The sequence below is a fragment of the Hypanus sabinus genome, chromosome 1 (assembly GCF_030144855.1).
Source record: "Hypanus sabinus isolate sHypSab1 chromosome 1, sHypSab1.hap1, whole genome shotgun sequence".
Taxonomy (NCBI): Eukaryota; Metazoa; Chordata; class Chondrichthyes; order Myliobatiformes; family Dasyatidae; genus Hypanus; species Hypanus sabinus.
In genome coordinates, this window is record NC_082706.1 from 177,748,257 (window position 1) to 177,776,186 (window position 27,930).

The 27,930-nt window shown below is 38.4% G+C and overlaps 1 protein-coding gene across 2 annotated transcripts in view; it reads right to left on the bottom strand.

The window, feature by feature from the left end:
• The window catches only part of mybl1 (v-myb avian myeloblastosis viral oncogene homolog-like 1), a 69,423-nt gene that overhangs the window by 37,098 nt on the left and 4,395 nt on the right, over window positions 1-27,930 (bottom strand). Inside the window, exons 2-7 of one of the 2 annotated variants that reach the window (XM_059953209.1) lie at window positions 19,642-19,747; window positions 19,245-19,316; window positions 15,959-16,051; window positions 10,661-10,881; window positions 6,150-6,336; window positions 5,966-6,034 (exon numbers count right to left, since the gene is read on the bottom strand). In XM_059953209.1, coding sequence (XP_059809192.1) covers window positions 5,966-6,034; window positions 6,150-6,336; window positions 10,661-10,881; window positions 15,959-16,051; window positions 19,245-19,316; window positions 19,642-19,747 — 748 coding nt within the window. Of the gene's footprint in view, window positions 1-5,965; window positions 6,035-6,149; window positions 6,337-10,660; window positions 10,882-15,958; window positions 16,052-19,244; window positions 19,320-19,641; window positions 19,748-27,930 lie in introns of both variants that reach the window. The other variant, XM_059953149.1, reaches the window with a different exon arrangement.

The following is a 27,930-nucleotide window of genomic DNA, read 5'->3' on the forward strand; positions in this document are numbered from 1 at the left end:
CTGAATTCCTTCAGCAGTTTGTCTCTTTAGCCAATTCCAGCATCTGCAGTCTTCCTCCCATATCTTAACTGGAGACAAACTATTTTTCCCCCAAATGTCACCCCTGAAATATTTACAAATTTGAATCTTGTCCTTCTATTGAAGGGAAGTAGTTTATCCTATTTAGCAGTCACAATTCTGTACACATTTTTTCAATCTACCTGTCAAAAGAGAACAAAACCAGCTTCTCTAACTATCCTCATCACTGAAATCTCTCATTCCTGGAATTATTCTAGCTTTTCTTCGTAGCCTTTCTAAAACATGGTAACCAGATTTGGACGCAATTTTCGAGTTGTAGCTCAAAACTGTTTCTATAAAAGATTCAAAATTACCTCAGTGCTTTGATGGTCTCTAACTGAAATTCAAGAACTGTGGTTGACCAGTGCCTGTTTCACCCTGCTCTTCCACCTTCAAATGCTCTATCCAAGTGTACTCAGTAGCCACTTTATTAGATACCTCCTGTAAAGGAGCCTGCTAAAGTGGCCACTGAGTGCTTACATCTCAATCTTTCCACTTAGCAGCCAAGTTAAAGTTGTAGCATTTAGTCCATATTGGCTCCTTTTGTTCTTCTTCTCACTTCAATGTGTTAGAATGAGTATCTGCTCATTCCTCCAACCAATGTACAAAGTTTGCTCGTATCCTCCTCAGTGCTAAAAGCATATGTAAGCTTTGTGCTTTAAGCAAGTTTAATTTATTATAATATATATTAAGGACTTCAGACATGCTTGCTGTAAACAATTTCCAAACTTACAGATGACAAAGCTTAGAAGTGACCAGTGAAAAGAATGGTAGAAGAATTCAATTACATTGGCTGGTGGAATCAACAGACATGCACCGAGGATGTTTAATGCACTGAAGTGCAAGTGGCATATTTTTGCAGAGAACAAGGTAATATAGACTAAATGGTACAATTTAAAAATAGCTGCAGGATCAAAGAACTAAGATGAAAATATACACAAATCTTCTACAGTGGTTGAATTAGCTGAGAAAGCAATTAATAAAGCATATGGAACTCCAATCTTCATGTAGACTCAACTCATTGAAACCTATTAAATACTTAAAGGCCTAGAAAGAGTGAACGTGGAGAGGATGTTTCCTATAGTGGGTGAATCTAGGACCAAAGAGCACAGTCTCAAATAGAGGAACGTCCATTGCCAAGAGCAGCTGTGGAGGCCAAGTGGAGTACATTTTAAACAGTGGTTGATAGGTTCTTGGTTAGTCAGGGTATTAAAGATTGTGTTGAGAAGGCACAAAGATGAGGTTGAGAAGGGATAATAAATCAGAAATGGTAGAGCAACTTGATGAGCCAAATACTGCTCCTACAGACACATACACTGTGGTGAACTACATATACATGTCTGGACACCCTCCACCCCCAGCTGACTGCTCCTGTGGCTCCTCCCACTGACCCCGGTATGAAGGCGATTAGAGAGAGACACTGCATCGGCCTCAGTCTCCAGGATGTAGTGTGGTGGTCAATTGCTGCTTGTTCTTTCTTCCAGCCAATAAAAGCCTATATCTCACCTCACGTCTCCGAGAGTTATTGATGGTGCATCACACACACAGGAAAAAAGATAGATAGTCAAAACATGGGATAGTCTAGACAGACTATGCAAAGAATTCTGAATACCATAAAAAACAAGAATTCAGAGCAGCCTGTCAAGCCTGCTCGACCATTCAATGAGATCATGGCTGATCTGCCTGTGGACTCGGTGCCACCCACCTGCTTTTTCACCAATACTTAATTCCCCAAATATCTATTTAATCTTTAGTATGAGATAACTTCTGCATCATAAAAAGACTGACAAAAGTAGCTCCAGAAATATAAAGATAAAAAATAGACAGGATAGATAAATAGAAGTATAGCTTAAAAATACCAACCCTCGGATAATACTGCTTATTGTCCATCACCAGTTTGGTAAAAATAATGTATTTATCAAGACTTTAAATTTTCTGGTCCCATCCTGATTTTTTAAACTCAGTGACCCTTATTCTGTGGGCTTCAATTTCTCTAAACCTTTAATGTAGACATTTTATTAAATTCATTCCAAAAATCCAGATAAGTGACATCATTGCAAAACCCCCAATCCTCATCAGTAAAAATATTCAAATCAGATCAGTCAAGCATAACTCAAGCTTTTCATCTGAGCTAAACACTACAGAAAAAAAAAATCAAATATTCACTGCTGAAAGCTCCCAGAAACCTCAAGGATTAAGAGCACAAAACATTAAGCAAAAGTTTCCCAAGCTGACTAAATTCATTATTTCAGTAGTCAGTTAAAGTTGTATCCTGTTTTAATTTATTCTGTGCAAAACCTCCATCAACAATTAATTAACTGTTCTCAAAGTTTTTGGTTGCCTAATGATACTGTACATGTAAATAGATGGCCTTTGATTTTATGATCAAAGTGCAAAATTATCTTTTTCTCAGTTTGGTCACATGTCAGAGTTTGGATCACACATTTTAAATTATTTCTTACATCACAGCTGCAACAGTAACCACTCCTGCCTTGGTCCCATCCAATTCTTTAACCCAGATTAAATTTAGAGGCTCAGGACAAATTTCCTAGCGGTGTACCATACCTTCTGAACTTAAAGAAGGGTAACTTTGAAGGTATGAGACATGAATTAGCTAAGATAGATTGGCAAATGATACTTCAAGGGTTGACAGTGGATATGCAATGGCAAGCATTTAAAGATCGCATGGATGAACTACAACAATTGTTCATCCCAATTTGGCAAAAGAATAAACCAGGGAAGGTGGTGCACCTGTGACTAACAAGGGAAATTAGGGATAGTATCAAGTCCAAAGAAGAAACATATAAATTAGCCAAAAAAAAGCGGCACACCTGAGGACTGGGAGAAATTCAGAGACCAGCAGAGGAGGACAAAGGGCTTAATTAGGAAAAGGAAAAAAGATTATGAGAGAAAGCTGGCAGGGAACATAAAAACTGACTGTAAAAGCTTTTATAGATATGTGAAAAGAAAAAGATTGGTCAAGACAAATGTAGGTCCTTTGCCGTCAAAAACAGGTGAATTGATCATAGAGAACAAAGACATGGCAGACCAATTGAATAACTACTTTGATTCTGTCTTCACTAAGGAGGACATAAATAATCTTCCGGAAATAGTAAGGGACCGAGGGTCTAGTGAGATGGAGGAACTGAGGGAAATACATGTTAGTAGAGAAGTGGTGTTAGGTAAATTGAAGGGATTAAAGGCAGATAAATCCTCAGGGCCAGATGGTCTGCATCCCAGAGTACTTAAGGAAGTAGCCCAAGCAATAGTGGATGCATTAGTGATAATTTTTCAAAACTCCTGAGATTCTGGATTAGTTCTTGAGGATTGGAGGGTGGCTAATGTAACCCCACTTTTTAAAAAAGGAGGGAGAGAGAAACCAGGGAATCGTAGACCGGTTAGTCTGACATCGGTAGTGAGGAAAATGCTAGAGTCGGTTATCAAAGATGTGATAACAGCACATTTGGAAAGAGGTGAAATCATCGGACAAAGTCAGCATGGATTTGTGAAAGGAAAATCATGTCTGACGAATCTTATAGAATTTTTTGAAGATGTAACTAGTAGAGTGGATAGGGGAGAGCCAGTGGATGTGGTATATTTAGATTTTCAAAAGGCTTTTGACAAGGTCCCACACAGGAGATTAGTGTGCAAACTTAAAGCACACGGTATTGGGGATATGGTATTGATGTGGATAGAGAATTGGTTGGCAGACAGGAAGCAAAGAATGGGAGTAAACAGGACCTTTTCAGAATGGCAGGCAGTGACTAGTGGGGTACTGCAAGGCTCAGTGCTGGGACCCCAGTTGTTTACAATATATATTAATGACTTAGACAAGGGAACTAAATGCAGCATCTCCAAGTTTGCGGATGACACGAAGCTGGGCGGCGATGTTAGCTGTGAGGAGGAAGCTAAGAGGATTCAGGGTGACTTGGATAGGTTATGTGAGTGGGCAAATTCAAGGCAGATGCAATTTAATGTGGATAAGTGTGAGGTTATCCATTTTGGTTACAAGAACAAGAAAACAGATTATTATCTGAACGGTGGCCGATTAGGAAAAGGGGAGATGCAACAAGACCTGGGTGTCATTGTACACCAGTCATTGAAGGTGGGCATGCAGGTACAGCAGGCAGTGAAAAAGGCAAATGGTATGTTGGCATTCATAGCAAAACTATTTGAGTACAGGAGCAAGGAGGTTCTACTGCAGTTGTACAAGGCCTTGGTGAGACCGCACCTAGAATATTGTGTGCAGTTTTGGTCAGCTAATCTGAGGAAAGACATTCTTGCCAGAGAGGGAGTACAGAGAAGGTTCACCAGATTGATTCCTGGGATGGCAGGACTTTCATATGAAGAAAGACTGGATTGACTAGGCTTATGCTCACTGGAATTTAGAAGATTGAGGGGGGATCTTATTGAAATGTATAAAATTCTAAAGGGATTGGACAGGCTAGATGCAAGAAGATTGTTTCCGATGTTGGGGAAGCCCAGAACGAGGGGTCACAGTTTAAGGATAAAGGGGAAATCTTTTAGGACTGAGATAAGGAAAAACTTCTTCACACAGAGAGTGGTGAATCTGTGGAATTCTCTGCCACAGGAAACAGTTGAGGCCAGTTCATTGGCTATATTTAAGAGGAAGTTAGATATGGCCCTTGTGGTTAAAGGGATCATGGAGAGAAAGCAGGTACAGGGTTCTGAGTTGGATGATCAGCCATGATCATACTGAATGGCGGTGCAGGCTCGAAGGGCCGAAGGGCCTACTCCTGCACCTATTTTCTATGTTTCCTTACCCTCAAAATCTGTAGTGAGCTCAACTTGGGCATAGCCCCTAGTCCACCCCCAAGAAATTTGTTTTTAGCAATGCATAAAAGCACCATGTGATTAAAATACATAATTGACTTTTAAAATATGTACACTTTCTTGTGCTCAAATAAGCAAGTAGACTTGTAAAACACATTAAGGTATCCAATCTAAGCAGCTCAAAAATAAACACAAATCAAAAATTCCAAAGGACAATCCTATTAAATCAAATAGCTTTAACTAAATCAAAACAAAACTTGCAATGCTCAAATGATATTAATTTGCAATAAAATTTAATTATCTAGGTTAGTGGAAACACAACTAAAGCTAAAATAAGAAAAAAGCATGGATAAAAGAGCAAGTCCAAGATGAAAAGGCTAAGCAATTCTAAAGGGTGAGTGTACAGAATCCTTACAGCTCCTACTCGTTTCCTTCTGACTTCATTCTCTGCTGACATTAAGAGAAGTTCAAGTTCCTTTATTCTTTTCTCTTTATCAGGATCATCATCAATATGTGGCTGCTGAAATGAACATATAACAAGAGAAAAAAAGAGAGAAAGAACAAAAATGGAGTGACAGACAAAGAGATGAAGATATGTTGTTTACTCTTTCATTCAAGTGCATAAATTTACAAGGTTATCAATGCTACAAACTTGTAAAGATTTGGCACTGTGAAAAAATATAATCCTTTATCAGGATTAGTCAATCATGAAATGAAAGCATCAAATGAATGGGCCAGTAAAATGTTTCTTTGCTTTTACTGTGAACATTTACTGTGTTTTTAAAAAACAGATTAATCACTAAATTGCAATGTAAAGGAGCAAAAGCTTTGAAGAGGATCACAGATCTGGATGTTCTGTATATTGATGGAATATAATTTGAAATAAAGTTGAATGAGAAGTTGCCACAATTATTTTCAAAATTATGCCTGTATCTGGATTCAGACATGTGTTGTATCATGGATAACCCAAGCAGAATATCGGTAAAGCAGAGTACCATCACGTAAAAATGCCAGAAACCTTTCAATAGTATCTCATCCTAAACCTGGCAAGATATTAAAAATATCTGGCTAGTAACGCATGTTTAATTAATTCAAAAGAAAATATTGTTCTTACTTGTGTTAATCCTGTTGTGGAATTATCTATGCAAGGTGCTTCTGAAGCCAAGTATGGATGTCTCAGGCCCTTTAAAAAATAAGATATCTCAATTTCTTTTCATAATTATTAAAACATCTATTCAAAACTCAGATATAATAAAGCTGTTGCACATGAATTACTCAAGAAAAAGTGCATATTTTACTTCAGTAGACACAGGAATGAAAAGCTGATTCTGGAACTGCACTGGGTTTAGAGGAGTCCTAGATGGTACTTTCTGCTGCTGCATACTTGGAAGCAGATCACACTTGGATGCCTCTTGAAGATATCCTTCTTGCTCAACCTTTCTTTTCATTGTGGAATTCCAGTGGTTCTTGATTGAATTATCTGTTCTATACAAATTTAATTTGATAGATATTTGCATTAAATATAAACTTAAAGCTCTGTACATTATCATTACACAGAAGCAAGACGAAATACTAGATATTTGGATAAGAACATTGCTTTCCATAGAAGAATTTCTAGTGTTCATATCAAATTGTTTTATTACTAACAGCTTAAAATACATCCATTTAAACATAGGTACCGATAGAATTTAATTGCAAACTGTTTCGTTAAAACATTCTACCCATATTCATAGACCCTAACATTTAAAGGATGGTGGAGATTGCAATAGTATGGGTAAAATCTAATAAAGTTAGCAACACAAGTGTACTATAGGTATGAGAATCTATAACAGATTTCCAATATTCCTGTAGAACTAAGAGCTCTATTTTATAAGAATAGAAATAATGAAAGGGTGAGTGGTGCCTACTAAAGAATAAAAATGGGAATGATCAGGGCACTAAAAAAGTACTTCCCATCTGTCTTCAACAAGGTGCTTCAAAATGATGAAGGAAAAGATAGCCAATAAATGAGGTAGGTTAAAAAATGATAGCATGGAGTCATTAGAAAAGCTCATTGAAAAAGTAGGCAAGTCAGGCAGATAAAATGGTGTGTATCCTAGGAGTTTGAGGGAAGTACAGGACAAAATGAGAACATTACACATAAACTTTCAATGCTCCTTGGATAAAGGCTGGAGTTATAGGACTAGAAAGCAGCAAATATTACTCCCTTTTATGAAGAAGGTCACAAGGATAAGCCAGTCAGCTTAACCTCAGTAGTGGGAAAACTTTTATAAGTATTAATAGATACCTAGAGAAAAATGGATCAACTCAGAACACATGACATACATGGACTTCCAGAAGATTTTTGATAAAATATTACAAAATAGACTTATTAAACTGAAGAACAAGACATAAAAGGAACATTGATCGAATTAACATGAAAATAGCTAAGTAACAGAAACTAGATAATTACAGAGAACTACAGAACCAATCCTTATGAAGGGTCTCAGCCTGAAACCTCAACTGCTTACTTTTTTCCACAAGTGCTGCCTGGCCTGAGTTCCTCCAGCAATTTGTGTGGAATTACAGTGAACAGTTATTTTTTTGGACTGGAAGAAAATAAACAATGGTGTCCCTTAAGGAAATACACTAGTTATGTTTTGTCATCGATCCATATTATTGACCTAAACTTGTAGCTGCAAAATACTATTTCTAAATTTGCAGATGACAACACTTGGCCATATTTTGAACTTAGAGGAAGTTATTGATAGACTGCAGCGGAATGATGAGAGGTTGGTGGAAAATGCATAGCAGATAAAAGGTTAATAAAAAGAAATGTAAGGTTTCTCATTTTGATAAGAATGAGGAAACAATATAAAATAAAGGATACTGTTCTAATAAAGAAGAGGAGCTGAGAAATCTGAAGAATATGGGTGCCTGTATTACTGGATGCAGGATGGCAGGATAAGAAAGCAGTAAATAAAGCATATATAATTTTTAACTTTATTTTCTGTGTCTTTATTAATAAAAGCAGGGAAGTTATGCTCAAATATTATAAAATACTGGCCTGGCCTCAGCTGAGTGTGGTGTACAATTCTGATTGTTATTTTGCAGAAAGAACAAGCATACTGGAGAGGATCAAGAAAAGACTTACAAGAATAGCTCCTGGGGTAACGGACTACAGTTATAAAGATTGATTGGAGAGCCTGGAGATTTGATATTGCTGAATGGGGTGGATGGAACATCAGCTTCCCTTATATTGGTTAGAATAGTGCTAGATCAAAGGTGGTGACAAATCGGTATATAGGAGGAAGATTGAAAACTTGGCTGAGTGGTGCCACAACAACCTCTTACTCAATATCAATAAGACCGAGGAGCTGATTATTGACTTCGGGAGGAGGAAACCAGAGGTCCACAAGCCAGTCCTCATCAGGGGATCAGAGGCAGAAGGGGTCAGCAACTTTAAATTCTGTGTTTTCGAATACCTGTCCTAGGCCTAGAATGTAAGTGCCATAATGAAGAAAGCATGGCAGCACCTCTACATCCTTAGAAGTTTATGAAGGTGTGACCTGACCTTGATGAACTTCTACAGATGTATGTTGGAGAGTATATCGACTGGCTGCATTGGTGTTTCCATACCAGGCAGCAATGTCCTTGAATGGAAACACCTACAAAAAGTAGTGGACACAGCCTAGACCATCATAGGCAAAAGCCTCCCTACCAATGAGCACATCTACATTGAGCACTGTCACAGGAAAGCAGCACCCGTCATCAGGGACCCCTACCATCCAGGTCAATCTCTCTTCTCACTGCTGCCATCATACAGAGGGTACAGGAGCCTCAGGACTCATACCATCAGGCTCTTGAACCAGAGGAGTTAATTTCACTCAGTTTCACTTGCCCCATCACTGAACTTCCCATAACCTTCAAGGGCCTTGTTCTCAATTTTTTATTTATTTTTTCTCTTTCTTTTTGCATTTGTATAGTTTGTTGTCTTTTGTACACTGTCTGCCTTCTCGGTGCAGTCTTTCATCGATTCTATTAGGGTTATTATTCTATTATAGTTTTATTGAGTATGCCCACAGGAAAATTAATCTCAGAGTTGTGCAGTATATGATGACATCTACCTTGGTCTTTCTCACTAACAGACCCCAATCTGTTAAGAGACAACCTCTCCTCCTCCATTCTCACTCTGAATACCAGCGTGCTTCAAGGCTGTGTGCTGAGCCCTCTTCTGTACTCACTTTTCACCTATGACTGTGTTCCTGTACGGTTTTAACTCCAGGTTGGCCTGATCAGAGGGGATGACGAGACGGCCTACAGGGTCGATGTCCAGCACCTGGCCACGTGGTGTGCCGACAACAACCTGGCACCCAGAAGGCCAAGGACATCGTTGTGGACCAGGATACTAGGAGCCACACTCGTGGCGCCATCTACATTAACGGAGCTGTAATGGAGCATGTATCAAGCTTCAAATTCCTTGGTGTCCACATTTCTGATGATTTCACCTGGTCCCTGAACTCCTCCATCCTGATCAAAAAGGCACAACAGCACCTTTATTTCCTGCAGAGCATCAAGAAAGTTCACCTCTGTCCCAGGATACCGACGGACTTTTACCGCTGTACCATTGAGAGCATACTCACCAACTGCATCTCAGTGCAGTATGGCAATTGTTCTGTATCGAACCACAAAGCACTCCAGCATGTGGTGAAAACTGCCCAGTGGATTATCGGCACCCAATTGCCCACCATTGAGAACATCTACCATAAACGCTGCCTGGGCAGGGTGAAAAGCATTATCAAGGATGCATCTCACCCTAACCATGGACTTTTTACTCTCCACCCATCCGGTAGGAGCTACAGGAGCCTCCACTCCCGCACCAGCAGGTACAGGAAGAGCCTCTTCCCTAAGGCTGTGACCTTGTTGAATCTCACATCACAACGCTAAGCAGTATTGCACCCATTTTGTACTGTCTCAGTACTTTTAAATTTGTATGCTGTAGCACTTACTTTTTACTCGCAGTTAATTTGTAAATAACACTATTCTTTTGCATTTCTGGCTAGATGCTAATTGTATTTCATTGGCTTTGTATCTGTACTCGGCGCATTGACAATAAAATTGAATCTAATCTAATCTATGTACTTTCATAATAAATTTATTTTGAACTTTGAAATACAATATCTGAAATGTATGCAGAATTCTTTTGAACAGTGTGTCTTTTAGCCCAGTGAAGATAAGCTTGATGTGAGATAAGAGACAGGCTTAATGTTGGTTGCAGAAAACTTGTAGAACAGTGATCACTGAAACTTTTGATGTGATAATGAAGAGTAAGGAACAACCTACAGGTTGCAATGGTTAAGTTTCTCGATTAGCAGTTCAGACATCTGAATTAACAATCTACAAATTAGAATTCAAAAACTGCCCTGGCTGCTGTGGTACTTGAATTATTTAATTATCTAAAATTTTGGAAAGGAAAAAGTAATGACTTCAAAACAGACTGATTTTATAAATTCATCTATTGAATCTATTATGTCTGTGACTTCAAACATGCCAATGTACAGTAGTTAATTCTTAAATAACCTCTGAAATTGCCAACGTAACCCAGATCCTGAAAAAAATTGAGAAGCCTAAAAAGCAATCCAGTAGGGTGCCCTGCTGCATTGTTAAAAAAGCACATTACTGGAGCTGCTCAGAGAAATTAAAAAGTATGCAATTAGTAATAATTTAGAACTTTTTGACCTTGTATTGAATACAGCAACAGAAAAATATTAATTTCCTGGAACATTTTCTATCAAAAATAATTTACCTTGCAGTAAATCACTTAACATACCTTCCAGGAAGCAATTTTGCTATCTCTGCCCAACGATTTCCAAGACGCTTATGTGCTTCATATATTACTTTATCTTCTTCTTCTGTCCAGGAAGACTTTTTGACTTCAGGATTTAAATGATTGTGCCACCTTTCCCGACACTGCTTTCCAATCCTACCTTTTAGGTATTTAGCAATTAGTGACCATCTTTTTGGACCATATTTCTGCACTAATTCAATTACCTGCGATAAGGCAGAACAAAAGTAAAGTTGAAATATTATACACAAGTATCTAATTCCATACATTGTACTGTTTGAAATAAAATCAGCCTGATTAGCAAAAGAAAAATTATCTGATAACCCCAAACAGGAGATCTTAAGTCAATTTTCATTTAGATTTTGTGATATATGGAATATTTTCTTTTTCATCATCCTCAAACTTCTTCCATCCTTAATGCATTAATTCTCCCGAGGTACTGCCTATAAAGGTTGGTATCCTCATACACAAATACATATCCTTTACTTATAACCCTAGGTGAGTACATTATGAAAATTGACTTTCAGAAACCTATCCTCAATTCAAGTATCTACCAATGTAGCTAAGATTAGTCATCTCATGGGAATGGAAGAATACCTGATCTATATAGTCTAGCTTCATTTACTTAGTTAAATGATCAATTAACATGAATTACTAGTATGTTTCTATGAGATTTCCTCTCCAGTCACAAAATAAGGCAAGTTAAATTCAGTGATATTTCAAAATTTTAAATGAAATTCTATGCAAATAGTTTCTCAAAAGCTTAAATTTGTCCTTAAAACATACATATCTGGATTAGCATTGCCACATAGATGATATTGAATGCTAACTGTTGATGTATACATCAGAACTTGTCAACTTTCAGCTGTCCTAGATAGGTGCAGACTAGAGCAGGCCTTGCCATGAAGATTGGACATGCTAAGATTCTCAAGGCATTATTCTGGGGGATCCAATGCAGCTGTCCCAAGAAAGATTAGAAACGGTTATTTCAGTCCATCATTTTAATAAAGAATATTCTTACTGTTTTCAGTTACTTTAAATGTTTTAATTTGCTTCATTAACTTTATTCTCAATTTTAAAGCAGTTTTATTATTTAATTATTTAAAACATTTTTCATAATTCTGTTTAAAATGTTCCTAGCTCCTAGGGATATTTTAAAATAAAATTAAATCTTCACCCCTTAGCTCCAGTCAAAGTTTGGTTCTAGGTCTCAGGTGGTATGCCATCAGAGGCCTGGTCACAACCCACATCTTGCCTCTGTCCTCTGTCACCAGCCTGTCCTCTAGAATACAGACCAGGTCAGTACAAGCAAGTGGCCACTGCAGACAGCAAGCTGAATCCAGCTCAATTTAACCAGTCTGAATTTTACTATTGACAGCAAACAGACAACACTCATCACTGACTGATGCACCATCAATAACTCCCGGAGACGTGAGTCGAGATAGGCTTTTATTAGCTAGAAGAAAGCACCGTCAGCAGCAAGAGCCCACCACACAACATCCTGGAGACTGAGGGAGGAGCAGTGCCTCCAATTGCCTTTATACAGGGGTCAGTGTCAGTGGGGGGGGCGCGGCATGTCCAGACAGGTATATGTAGTTCACCACACTGACCTTGAAGAAAGTTGAATCAAAAAGATTTTGAAATCTTTTTTCTAACTAAGTTGCTGCAGGTATTAATTAAGACGACCTCTACAATACTAATGCTAACATGCTGATTGAGCCGCCAATCACATTGAAAGTTTTTCATTAACAGCTATTATAATACAAAAACATTTCACACTATTAAATTGAAAATATACATAATTAAGGTGGAAGCTTAAATCGAGAGAGAAAATTAAATACACTATATCTTGAAACACTTATCCGATAGAATTGTAGACCACCATGAAAAGTTTGTTTATGGCCAGGCAGTTTACAGTGATTGTAACCTAGAAAGCCATTAAGAATTTACTCACAGCTAACAAGTATGCATGATATTTTCAGAGTATTTCACAGTAAATCTAATTTGTCAGTATTTGATATTCTCATCAGTTTATTTCTTTCCCCTGAAATGTGTAAGTGTGGGATACAAAATAACAGAGCCAGAAGCAGTAGCTTCAGAAACTCTACAATGAAATACAAAGTACACAAAGTTCCTTCAGCGTGTTCTACGTGTTACAATGAAATACACATGTACACAATCCTGAAAATACCTGATCTGCAACAATGTAACAAAGATGAACATTGATTGGTTTCTTTCAACTCTATCATTACAGACAGAATCCAGAGCCACTTACCAATTATGTATAACTGGATAAGAAAATACAATCTAAACTCAACAGGATTGCAAGTGATTATTTTTCCCACCATATCCAGTCCTTTCTATAAACATAACATCCTCAAATACGCTATTAATCTGGACAAGGACAAAACACAGAATATTGAACAGAAACAAAGTACATACAGCAATATTACAAAAAAATCTTCCTACAGGGATAAATTGCCAACACTTACCAGCATAGCACTCAGACTGATTTCAAACTTAACTGTGTTACAATACACTTCCTATCCAAACCCAAGTAGCTTCTACCATTTCCAATTGCTAGGCCACACTCCAAAGAGAACAGTGCACTAACGAGCTCTGCTTTCCTATTACATTCACGATATACAGGATAGAGCTACATCTCTAAGCATCTATAAATTTAGCTGCACAAAAGAAGAAATGGTTTGCATATTCTTTTCCAAGGAAGGAATAACCTCTCTATCTTTTATAGCGATAGTTTACAATAATAATGAAAAATTGTAACATGTACTCTTAGAAACTTTACATTAAAAAATAACATGGTGTCGACCTGTATGTCTAGTCAATGTGTTGAAATTCTTTGAGTGAATAACAGGCAGGATAGACAAGAAGAGTGTCAGTAGATGTACAAAATCCACTGCTAAACAAGAGCCCATAGTATTACAGCAAAGATACTAGCATGGACAGAAGATTGGCTGATGGGCAGAAAACAAAAAATGGGAATCAATGGAGCCTTTTCTGGCTGGCTGCCGATAACAATGGTGTTCTACAGGTCAGTATTGGGTTTGCTGCTTTTCACATTATACATGAATGATCTGGATGACAGAATTGATGGCTTGTGGTACAAAGACAGCTGGAGGGGCAGGTAATGCTCAGGGAGCTGCAGTATCTGTAGAAGGACATGGAAAGATTAGAAGAATGGTGAAAGGAAGAACAGATTGAATATAGTGCAGGGAATTGTATGATTATGCACTTTGCTAGAAGGAAAAAAAACAGATAATTTTGTACATGGAGGTAAATTCGGAAATCAGAGATGCAAAGGGAATTGGGAGTCCTAGTGCACAATTCCCTAAAGGTTCATTTGTAGATCAAGTCCATAATAAGGAAGGCAAATGCATTGTTACCATTAATTTCAGGAGAAGAATACTAAAAACAAGAATGTAATGCTGAGGATTTATAAGGCATTGGCCAGGCTGCATATGGAGTATTGAGAGCAGTTTTGGGCCCCATATCTAAGAAAGGACGTGCTGGCATTGGAGATGTTCCAGAAGAGGTTCATGAGATTGATCCTTGGAATGAAAGGGTATGTGGAACATCGAGTGTATACTCACTGGAATTTAGAAGAATGAGGAGGCATCTCACTGCAACCAATCAAATACTGAAAAGCCTAGAGAGCAGACACGGAGAGGGTGTTTCCAATAGCAAGACAATTTAGGACCAGAGAGAACCCCCTCAAAATAGAATACACCCTCAGAACCCCTTACAGAGATGAGGGAGAATTTATTTAGCCAAAAGGTGATGAATCTGCGGAATTCATTACTACAGACAGCAGTGGAGGCCAAGTGATTGGGGTCATTTAAAGCAGAGGTTGATAGATTCTTGATTAGTATGGGCATCAAAGGTTACATGGAGGAGACAGAACAATGGCGATGAGAGGGAAAACAAATCAACCATGATCGAATGACAGAGCAGACGTGATGTGCTGAATGGCTTATTTCTGCTTCTATGTCTTATGGCAACACATGTACAAAGGATTTGAGATTGAAATAAATTGACTGGTCTGATAAACTATGCTATACCTATGGTAGTTTCATAGAGTCACAGAACATTGCATCATAGAAATAGGCCCTTCGGCCCATCTAGTCTGTGCCAAATTATTAATTTGCCCTAGACCCATCAACCTGCACCTTCCATACCCACTCACATACCTATCCAAATTTTTCTTAAATGTTGAAATTGACCCTGCACCACCATTTGCACTGGCAGCTTGTTCTACAGTCTCTCCACCCTCAGAGTGAAGAAGCTCCTCATGTTCCCCTTAAACATTTCACCTTTCACCCTTAACACATGACCTCTAGTTGCAGACTCACCCAATATCAGTGGAAATTTTTGTTTACATTTACCCTATCTATACCCCTCAAAATTTTGTATACTATCAAATCTCCCTTCAATCTTCTATGTTCTAGGGAAGAGAGTCCTAAGTTATTCAACCTTATAACTCAGGTCCTCAAGTCCCAGTAACATCCTTGTAAATTGATGACCAAAATTGATATAATACTCCAAATTATGCATCACCAACTTGCTATGCAATTTCAACATAACATCCCAGTTCCTGAATTCAATACATTGACTTGTGAAGGCCAATGTTCCAAAAACTGTGATGCCACTTTTAAATTATAGAACATAGAATAGTGCAGCACATTACAGGCCCTTCAGCCCACAATGTTGTGCCGACCCTCAAACCCTGCCTCCCATATAACCCCCCATCTTAAATTCCTCCATATACCTGTCTAGTAGTCTCTTAAACTTCACTAGTGTATCTGCCTCCACCACTGACTCAGGCAGTGCATTCCACGCACCAACCATTCTCTGAGTGAAAAACCTTCCTCTAATATCTCCCTTGAACTTCCCTCCCCTTACCTTAAAGCCATGTCCTCTTGTACTGAGCAGTGGTGCCCTGGGGAAGAGGCGCTGGCTGTCCACTCTGTCGATTCCTCTCAATTATGGATCTGCATTTCCAAATTCCTCTGTTCTACACATCCCTCAGTGCCCTGCTGCTTACCACTCAAGATCCACCCTGGTTAGTTCTCCCAAAGTATAACACCTCACTCTTTGTCTGCATTAAATTCCATTTGCCATTTTTCTAGCTGGTCTATATGTCATTGCAAGCTTTGATAGTCCTCATCACCCCCAGTTTTGGTGGCATCCACAAATTTGCTGATCCAGTTTACCAAATTATCATCCTGATTGTTGACTGATAATTCAGGTTTAAATTCTTCTTACCTTTTGATCTTCTTCTTTGGTCCATGGTCCTTTTATTAATTCTGGATTTAAAACTTTCTGCCATCGATGCTGGCATTGCACATCTGTTCGGTTCTATGTTTAAAAAAGTTCTTGATTAGATAGGTAAAGGTAGTTTTGTTAATCAAATCAAGTTTTTGGGATTATATCTGTAAAAAAGTTCAATAAAGAATCAAAGGATTTAATAGCACAAAAGAGGATCTTCAGTTGAGTTACCACCTAAATTGGAAAATACAAGGGCTAAAGCAGGACGTATGCCCTTAAGAGATATTTCCCGCCAGATACACTACCATTCTGGATAAATGCAAGCAACAAACACAGTCAGTCCAACCAATGATGCAGATGTTACACTGCCTGTATGTCTAATACAATGATTTGCAAAATTATTCAGCACCCAACCCTTTATTCACAAAAGTGAACATTACTGAGTGTTACTAAACTCACTTAACTGAGAATTTTTATTTGTGGATTACATGCTCCAACCCCCCCACCCCACACACACACAAATAGGAGAAATTTTAAAGCAAGAAAAACTAAAAATTAAAAAACTGAAATGTCAGCAGTTTAAAAGTATTCATCCCCTTTTGCTCAATACTTAGTTGAACCAGCTATTACAACCAGTAGTCTTTTTGGATAACTCTATTTGTTTTGCACAACATGTTGGAGCAAGATTTGCCCATTCCTCCTTCCAAAATTGTTCAAGCTGTACCAGGTTAGTTGGAAGCGATGGTGAACAGCCATCACGAGGTCTTGCCAGAGATGTTCAGTCAGGTTAAGCTCTGGACTCTGGTTGAACCACTCAAAGGCATCAAGTGACTTGATTTGAAGAGATGGTTGCTTTGGCAGAGCGCTTTGGGTTGGTGTCCTGCTGAAATATGAACTTCCTCCTCAGTTTAAGCTTTCTGGCAAAGACTAGTAGGTTTTTATTCAGGATCTCTCCTATTATGCTGAGGACTGGCACTCTCCAGGGCTGTGTGCTCAGCCCGCTGCTGTTCACAATGCTGATGCTTGACTGCGTCACAGGATTCAGCTCAAATCATATCACCTAATTTGCAAATGACACAACAGCGATTGGCCTGATCAACAACAATGATACATCCAAGTACAGAGAGGAAGCGGATCAGCTGATGGACTGGTGTGAGAACAACAATGCAAGTCTGAATGGGGAGAAGACCAAGAAAATGCCTGTAGACATTAGGAAGGTGCAGAAGAACTATCTCCCTCTGCACATACATGGCTCCTCCATAGAGAAAAAGTTAAGTGCACCAAGTTCCTGGGAGTTCAGATCACAGTCAAACCTGACCTGATCTCTCAGTATTACCTCCTTGAATAAGAAGGCACAGCAGCACCCCCACTTCCTGGGAGATTGAGGCAACTTAGGTACCAAGCCCCATAAATTAATTGAATTTTACAGGAGCACCATTGAGAGCATCCTGACAAGTTGCATCTCCATCTGGAATGGGAGCAGCAGAAATTGAACCAAAAGTCCCTAAAAACAGCCAAGAGGATTATAGGGTCTCCATACCATCCATCGGAAACATTTAACAGAAGCACTGCATACACCGGGCCCTTAGCATTATCAAGGATCCCACCCATCCACCCAGCATCCTCTTTAACATTCTACAATCAGGCAGGAGACTCTGTTGCATAAAGACAAGAACAGTCAGACTAGGAAACAGCTTCTTCCTTTAGACCATTAGGTTTCCGAGCTCCCTGCTGCACCACATTCAAAGTGTCACCGGATAATTTGTACTGTGTTCTACGATATTTAATTTATGCACTTACTTTGTTTATCTAATTCATTTGCAGTTTTTAATTCTTACTTTCCCAAGTTATGTACTACTGTGCTTTACACCCTGGTCTGGAGAGTCGTCTCGTTTACTGGTATACATATATATAGTTAAATGACAATAAACTTCACTTAATATTCAGCAGCATTCATCTTCCCATCAAACCTGACCAGAGTTCTAGGCTCTGCTGCTGAAAAGCATCCGCATAGCATGCTGCTACCTCCACCATACTTTACAGTAGCACTGGTGTAATCTGGCTGATGCACAGTATTAGATTTACGCCACTTAGTGTTGAGGCCAAAGTGTTCACTTTAGTCTCATCAGACCACAAGACCTTCTACATCTTTACAATATCTTCTAAGCAACATTTTGCAAAGTCTTTCTTTTCTTTTGGCTGGGGCTTCTTCCTTGCCATTCCTCCATATATACCGTTTTTGTACAAAGCTTTAAAGAAGAGGTCCCTAACCTGGGGTCTATGGACCCCTTGCTTAATGATAGTGGTCCATGGCATAAAAAAGAATGTGAACCCCTGCCTTAGAAATTGTGGAGCCATGAACTTCATCTCCAGTCGCAGCCACTGACTTCTGCCTTCCTTACAAATGCCAATCTTCTCCAACAACTAAGTTTAGAGGGATGGCCTGACATAGGCAGTGTGAATGTGGCTTCATATTTTTTCCCACCTTTTCATAATGTACTGCACTGAGCTCTGAGATATGCTCATTGCCCCTGAGATGGTCTTGTACCTTTCGCCAGATTTGTGTTTCTCTATTGTGATTTCCCTAGCTGCTCTTTTGTCTTCATTTTGGTTTGGTCTGTTGGAAATCTATCATACTGTTGAACAGAGAGAGGGGGCATTTACTCTTATGTATTCATTGAAAACATGTAATCCCTCAATTTTCTACATCAACAAATTGGGTGAGTTAGTAAGGTAATAGTATATTGTGCCCAAGGTAAGTTTGCATAGTAATTATAAAGGAATTACAAAATTCGTTTTCAACCTCACAATTTTGGATGTTTCTTTGGATTTTGGAATTTTTCTTTTGATTTGACCATGACGCAGTGTTTTTGTAGATTAACTCAAAAACTCCTACTTCAATACACTTTACATTCAGAAAATGAGACAGTAAAAATATGAAAATATTTGTGGAGGCTGAGTACTTTTTCAAGTATCTATTTTTGCCTTCCAGTTGCAAAATTAGTTTGTTCAGGAGGTCATAGGTGCAGCAGCCTTAATAAAACCAAACTCTGAAATGCCAAGCATTGCAAGGAAAGGTATCTTTTTAATGCAATAAACATTGCTCCCAGATCCTCTTCCTGATTAAGATATCTTATCCCTCACCAATCCCCAAATACCTTCACCCAGGAAATACTTAACCAGATCACTAATCTTTTACATCATTTCACAAATCACACATTAGTTGCATAGTAATATAAACAGTAGAGCTGGTGCCTTACAACTCAAGAGGAAAATCACTCACATGAAAATGACTAGCAATGAAATTCCAATCTTCTGTTCCATGTTCTTCTACCAACTTCTTTAACTTCTCATCCTGCTTAACACAATGTAAAAATAAAATTCCAATTAGTAGATGAAAGCTACAGTGATTATGGTAGAAACTAGCGCAATTAAGATTGTTTAAAAATCCAGCAAAAGCATCTGTAAAATGGGATAAACATTATAATTCAAACAGAAATCAGGTTACACCTTTAGTATTTCAACAGTTAACACTGCAGTCAAATTAGATTCAATAATAAAATTATTTCCTGTAGTGAGCTGATGATACATGAATAATATGAGCTTAATATGTAGTACTAAATTTACAAATTACAAGTCAAAAAGCCATGCACACATTCTATTAGGATATACAGATTTACCTCATCAGGTATCCATTTAACTTTCTTACAGAGCTTCTTTGTACCTTTCTGTTGAGGGATGTCATAATCACGACCTTGGAACAGTTGTTCATCATCATCATCTTCACTGTTTCCAAAAGACAGATGTTGATATATTACTTTATACCTTGAAATCAATTAGCACAAGTTACGATAAAAGTGTTGAATAGAAACCCATTTTACTTAGTTTTGCCTCCTCTCCTCAGAACATTTGAAGTGAAAATGCATCAGGAAAAAAGAATTCTGAAGATGTCTTTATATAGAGCAATCTCAGTTTTTTTTGTCGAAGTCCAATTACAAACCAAGTATAAATAGAAATTGTCATCAATTTGAAAATATTTCAAGTCAATACCATTGTGCTTTAATTAATCCACAAAATCTGCAAAATTCAAACAGGGAAAAAACAAGTAACGCACATATAATCTACTCATAATTCAAGCTATCAGCTAATCTTATTATGTAGAGTTCCTCCTCAAACAGTTTCAAAGCCAGAAATGTGGCCAACCCAACCATTATCCATATTAATGCCTGTACTATGAATGGAATAAATGATTGAATTGTTTCATACATGCTATATCAGGGGTTCAAACTACTGGCCCGCGGTATGATTTGGGGGGGATAAAAGTATATTCACGACCACTTATTATTTATCAGTATGGCAGCTGTACAATAGGCGGCAGTTAATCACCCGCTGTGCATGAACACCTATGTTTATGTCAAAACATAAAACAAAACACCTATGTCAAAATGCTTTCCAAGAAAAGAAAAGCTGACATCGAAGGTCGGATATTCAACGATAATTGGAAAGATCATTTTTTTCTTTTGTGAGGTCAACGGCAAACCTGTGTGTCTGATAAGCTCACAACAAGTGGCTGTGGCAAAGGAGTACAATATCAAATGACACTATGAGATGTCACACGGAGAAAAATAAGTATGCAGGACGTCTCAGAACACAAAAGGTAAACCAGCTTGAAGCAGCTCTGTAAAAACAGCAATCAGTGTTCACCAAAAGTCGAGAGACTCATGATGGAGCTGTCAAGGCCGGCTATATTATTACCAACGAAATAGCTGCTGCACCTTGAGAAGAGACAGGCTTTTTTGTAATATCAGCTTGTCAAGAAACACTGTGGCAGAGGGAATCGGGTACCTTGCAGGAGATTTGAACAGTCAATTAAAAGACAAAATGAAATCATTTATTGCCTTCTCTATTGCAATTGATGAGAGTACCGACATGACTGATGTAGCTCAACTGGGAATATTTATTCGTGGTTTTGATGCATCTTTGACCGTCACCAAGGAGCTTGTGGAGATGGTGCCCATGACAATCACCACAACGGCGAACAACGTTTTCTCCAGCCTTGTCGAGGCCTTGGACAGACTGGGGGGTTGACTAGAGTCACGCTGTCAGCGTGGCAACAGATGGCGCACCATCCATGGTCAAGAAAAAGGCAAATGTTGTTGCGAAACTCAGAGAGAAAGTTCAGACAGAGAATTCAGAGCAGGAATTCTGGAATTTTCATTGTATTATACACCAACAGGTGTTATGTAGCAGGAGCCTGAAAATGGACAATGTCATGGATGTAGTAATCAAAACAGGTAATTCTATTAGAGCCAAGGGACTCAACCATTGACAATTTGACAAGCTTTTGTCCAAAAGTAATATTGGACATGGCCTACCCTACCACACTGAGGTCTGCTGGTTGAGCAGCTCAAATGTTTTTATCAATTACATACAGAAATTGGACTATTCATGAACGAGAAAGGGCAGAGTTGGATGATCCAGACTGGCTTCATGATCTTGCATTTTTGGTGAATATAACAGAGCACTTAAGTGTGCTTAATATTAACATGCAAGGCCGCAACAAACCTGTTACGGAATACTACGACAGCATTCGTGCCTTTCAAATTAAAATAGGCCTGTGGGAGCTGCAACTATCCCAGAGCAACCCAGCTCATGGGAATAATGACAACATGGACAGGTACGAGGACAAAATATCACGGCTGAGAAGTGAGTTTCAGAATCGTTTCCAAGTCTTCACTCAACTCGAGAAAGAATTCTCACTATTTTACTTACCATTTGCCGTCAATGCAACATCAGATGTGCCGGAGGAACTCCAAATGGAACTAATTGAAATTTAGTGTAACTGGGCTTTGAAATATAAATTTGAGACTGTGGATCTGGACTCATTATATTAATACCTGGGACCGATGTACCCCAAGATGACACAAAGTCATCTAAATGACATTATGAAAATCACAACTGCCCAGAAACTGGTCCCTGATGTTGACAGGCTGGTTAAAGCCAAGAGAAGTCAGGTGTCTGGAAGCAGCAAGTGAAAAATGAGTGACACTGCAACGTAAGTAAAATGCATTATGAAATATTGAGTGTCATAATATTGTGATTCATTCATTTTCTGACTATTCTATTATTTTAAATGTGATCAATAAAAATTACAGGCTAACTGTGTTCATTCTCTGAGTTTGATTGCTGGAAGCAGGCTAATAAAAATTAGGTGCATTTGTGTAGCCTACATTTACAATTTGTTTTGTTAGGTCTACATTTGTGTCTGCTAATGTTCAATTTTAAATGGTTTATTAATGAAAAGGGTGCAGCTCCCAAGACAATCTTAGCCAAAATACCTTCTTTTTTTCTGTCTCTCATCACAACTTTTTTGTAGCTTACGACTGTAAGTTAATATCAATCATAAAAATAATGCTTGCCAGGCAATCTTCATAAGAATCGAAATTCATAAAGTGAAACACTTTGTAGTTATAGCAGAGACTGAGACACACGAGAGCAGGTTGAAAAAACAAAGGCAATGAAAGCTGTGGGAGCACGTGCGTGTGCATGACTGATCCAGCCTGCATGAAGTCGCATTTTGCCCAATCTGGCCCGAAACCTAAAATGAGTTTGACACCCCTGTGTAAATGAAGATAAAAGTTGTACTGTAGGTTACTGTAGTTGTACAAGGTTGTGGTCTCAACCTTGCACCAGAACTGAGCTTCCACATGGCAGAAGATGCCTGCGACCCAGTAGCAACCAGAAAGCTCATCCCACCAGTCCCCCAAATGCACATATGTGATTGAGCATTTTAAACATGGGAAGAACATGAGGTGGCAGTTTGGTGGCATGGGCTCATTGAGCCAGAATAGCCTATTAAAGCATAGTATTTTTAAACTTTTAAAAAACTCTCCAGGAGACCAAAATAACGTTCAATGCCTGCAACTCAGGTGATCATAAAGTCTGCAAGAGGCAACAAAATGTCCAATGGTCCATAAATTTCTCATGTCAAGTTAATTGAAACTGAGGTGCAGATGATCCTTGCAAAGAGGCCACTTTCCATACTGAGGCTTTGCTCTTAGCAGTCAAGGTGACTTTAAGAGGAGCCCTGTTGACTTCATGATTAAAGTAGTCAGGGACCTACTGTTTTAATTTATATAAGCACAAGCATTGTGCCCAGTTCTGACATTTGTCTTGTAATCAGACATATTAAAATTACTATATCAAGGTAATTCATCTTTTCAATTTTAACATTCCTCTTGCTTTGCTGCTCAGGCAGGACACTAATCCTGTTGACAGATGCAGACGTTCTTTCATCTGCTAAACAGATTGTTCCATTTAATACACTCAAGACCCCAATTAAGTACAACAGTCTATGAGTGATTTAAAACCAAAAGTAAATTAAAATGAAACAAAATCAAAACATCAAAAGGAAATAATCAAGAGGGCATAAACTGGCAACAGATACAAAGATTGAAATTGTTAGGAATGAGAGCTCCTCAGATTATAGCAACTAAAATGATTCTAATAACAATGTTGACAAATTCAGTTTCCAACCCTCATGATTATTTATAAGAATATCTCAGTCATCATACACAAAAAAAAGCACCTTTGTAAAATTTTAAGAGATGTAGATGGGCAGAGGTTGAAACTGAAAGAGTACCAGACAGCCCTTAGTTTTATGTTTTATCTAGATTTATGACTGAGAGATACAAGTCAAAAACAGATAAATATTAACATAGATAGAAAATTTATACAAGAGCAGATAAAGCACCTGCATGATTATTATCCTAGTATCGTTGAAATCTAAAAAGAGGTTAAGGAAACAAGTTGATCCACAGCACTCAAGTAAGACATCCAGAAATGTTGAAGATATTTGAATTCATATTATATATAAAAATAAACTTCCTTTAATAAGTTCAATACAGTCACAATCCAATGAGCCAAAAGAAGTCTATTCTTCCCAATCTGTAACAACCTTAAACAGATTATAGATTAATTGAAAAGCAAATCAGTGAATCCTAACAATTTCCCACTTAATTATCACCAATGGACAGATGTAATCATACTGCAAATAATCATAACCTGTTTCCAACTGCACACTGCCAATGACAGGAACCATCTCTCTATAATCATTCACTGAACTTTCCCCATTTCTCTCGTCAATTCACTTATTCATCTTCTTCCACAGCCTGTGGAAAATGGAATAGTGAAAATGGGCAAAGGAAAGTGGAACAAAGCGACTTAAAACACAACTGCATTTCTTCCAAATAACAATTACAGCATTATATGTTCTTTATACATCACTGATTAACTTTCCATATTTTACAACCCTCTGGCTGAAAAATTCCCCTTTCCCCACCCCCTACTGCCAAACCACCTGACATCAAACCTAGTCACTTGGGTTATATAGAATAACACACACAAAATGCTGGAGGAACTCGGCAGGTTAGAGCGTATCAATGGAGAGGAAGGAACAGTCAATGTTTCAGGCTGGGTCCCTTCATCAGGACTGGAAGGTAAGGGGGAAGAAGCCAGAATGAAGGGGGGGAGAAGGGAGTACACCATGGCAGGACCAGATGAGCACATGGTTGAAGAGTCAGAGAGCAGCAGAGAACACAAGAGAAGGAACAGTAAGAGAGGCCTCTCTCAGCCCTGTCAATTCTAAGGAAAAAGAAGCCTATCCAATTCCATCTCATACCTGAATGCTCCACACCAGGCAATACCCTGGTGAACCTCCACTGCAAACACATCCATCTTTCTTATAATGTGATAACCAGAATTATGCATAGTGCCCTGGCAGTAATCCAACTAATGCTTCATAGCTATTACCATGTAAAACTTTTCATTTACATTCTGTTCCCTGGCTATTAAAGACAAGTATCCCATATGCCATTTTAACCACTATAACAACAATTTGCCTATCACCACAATAGGTCTATGGCCAATGCAATTTCAATAGCTCTTCACACAACTCTAGATCACCTGGACAGTACAAACAGCCATGTCAGGATGCTATTCACTGACTACAGCTCAGCATTCAAAACCACTTCTATAGTCCTGATCAATAAGCTACAGAACCTAGGCTCTGTCTCTCCCTCTTCAATTGGAGCCCCTTCATCCTACCCAGAAGATCACAATCTGTGCAGATTGGTAATAATATCGCCTCCTCACTGACGATCAACACTGACACACCTCAGGGGTGTGTGCTTAGCCCACTGCCTACTCTCTCTATACCCATGACTGTGTGGCTAGAAATAGCTCAAATTCCATCTATAAATTTGCCGGCTAACTGAGTGATGTCACAGCAAGAACCTTGCACTCGACTTCAGAAAGACCAAAGAGCTGTTTCTGGACCAGGAAGGGCAAAATGAGGGATCACAAATAAATCTGCATAGAGGTATCAGAAGTGGAGAGAGTAAGCAATTTCAAGTTCCTGGGTGACAAGATCTCTGAGGGCTTAACCTGGTCCCAGTATATCAATAAGAAGGCAAGACATTGTTTATACTTCATTAGGAGTTTGAGGAGCTTTGGCTTGTCACCTAAAACACTTGAAAAATTCCACAGAAGTACCGTACCCTAGTATGAGGGGATGAGGGGTGGGGGGGTGAGGGAGGAGATCTTATGCATAGGATCGAAAGAAGCTACAGAAAGTTGTAAAATTTGTCAGCACCATCTTGGGTAGTATCCAAGACATCTTCAAGGAGTGGTGTGGTGCCTCAGAAAGGCAGCATCCATTATTAAGGACCCCCATCACCCAGGACATGCCCTTTTTCATTGTTACCATCAGTACAGAAGCCTGAAGTCACACACTCAGCAATTCAGGAACAGCTTCTTCCAATTCCTAAATGGACATTGAACATGAATGCCTCACTTTTTAAAAAATACATTATTTCTGTTTTTGCACTATATTTAATTTAACTATTTAATATACACATATACTTAAGAGTAATTGACTTATTTATTTTTCTATATTATCATATGGTGCATTGTTACTGCTGCCACTCAGATAACAAATTTCAGAACATATGCCAGTGATATTAAACCTGATTCAGATTCTAATTACATGTACTGCTGTCTTCAGAGATCTATGAACATGAAAGTTCCTGATTTCCTCCATATTTTCTAGAGATCTACCATAGATTGTGTATCCCTCAGCCTCAGTATTCATTTGAAAATAGAGCTTACTTTTCAGGATGATATTCCATCTGCTAGTGCTTTACCTATCTTATCAACTTATCAGTCTCAGTCTGTAGCTAAACCACCCTCCCCCCTTCAACATCACTCATTTTTCATCTGCAAACTTGCTAATAATACTTCCTTCATTCATATCAAGATTGTTCAAGCATTTAAGACAGCAAGGGTCCCATCACTGATCTCTGGTCACAGGCTTTCAATTGAAAAAAAACCCTTGACCATCACCATCTGCTTCCTATCGCCAAGCCAATTACAGAACCAATTAGCCAAACCGCTGTAGATCTCATGGGCTTGTATTTTCTGAATCAGGACTTTATACATTGTTCTTTACATCAGAGATGTTACCTTCAATACAGGATGTTGTTTCACTTTGCAGCAAAGAGCAGACAGCAGATGTGGAAAATATAGGTCTACAAGGCTTTGGTGAGCTTATATATATGACAAACTACTTGAGAACACAGCCAAAGATTTAAGAGTTAAACATTCAATGTATGTGAGCAGAATTAAAAACATTCACAAATACATAATAGAATAAAGATAACAACTTCCCAGCCTTTTCAGATCAGGTTTTCCAAGATCACTGAGAGGGCAAACTAATGAATGTAAGAGTTAGGCTAAAACTATTTAACACTGAGAACTAAATTAGATGACATCAAAATGGATAGCATGTGAAAGATGAAGGCTATTATAAATTGGGGGAATCTTGATCAGCTGTGTAAATGGGCTGAGGAGTGGCAAATTGAGCTTAATTCAGATAAAGGTAAGTTGTTACATTTTAGAAAGTTTGATCAAAGTAGAATTTTCACAGCAAACAATAGGGTTCTGGAAAGAGCTGTTGAACAGAAGTACCTTGGATTTGAGGCATATGACTCGCTGAAAGTGGAGTCACAGGTAGATATCATGATGAAGACAGCTTCTGGCATGCTGGCCTTCATCAGTGAGGGTGCTGAGAAAAGGAATTGAGAAGTTACTTTGTAGTTGTACAGGACCCTGGTCAGGCTGCACTTCGAGTATTGAGTTGTTTTCACTACAGCAAAGGTACTATCAAACTGGAAAGAGTGCAGAAAAGATTTACAAGGAAGTTGCAAGGACAGAAAAAAGAACACACACCTATCCTTGCTTTATGTGTGACTTGACAGCAGACACAGATTCCAAAAGGTGATTGCTAGGGAGTTGCAAGCCATAGTCAAAGGTTATATAGTATAGTAATCATTGCTTTCATTAATACAAGCAAACTCAACATCAAACTAATTCCAATTAGAAGCAACATTTGTTATTTAGTAATGCTGTTTTAAAATTATAAGGGTAGAATCATAAACTACTCAAGGATCAACTTTATTAAGTATATAAGGAATTTGCTGTGGTGTGTTGGTGCAACATTGAAGAATTAAAAAATATTCAACAATTATAAGAAAGAGTTATATAAAAATAGGCTTAGAGGTTAAAGTATGATATAGGAATAAAATGTGTATAAATGCATTTACAATGAAAACACCATTACTAAATGTGATTTAAAGTGTTTATAGTGGAGTGACAGGGGTAATAGAGAGGTGGGAGCAAGCTAGCTCGAATGTTTTATCAGATAAACTGCCTGAGGGAAGCCACTTTTAAGATGGTGTAAAGTTTTTGTATTAATAGACCAATAGCACTGTTCAGGAGTTTTTGGAAAAGGCAGTTTACTAGGTGGGTAATGTCCACAATTATTTTTCTTGCCCACTTCTTTGTCCTGAATGTATACAAGTCCTGCAGTGGTAGACTACAGCCAACGATTTTTCTGCTGACTGTGGAGTAGG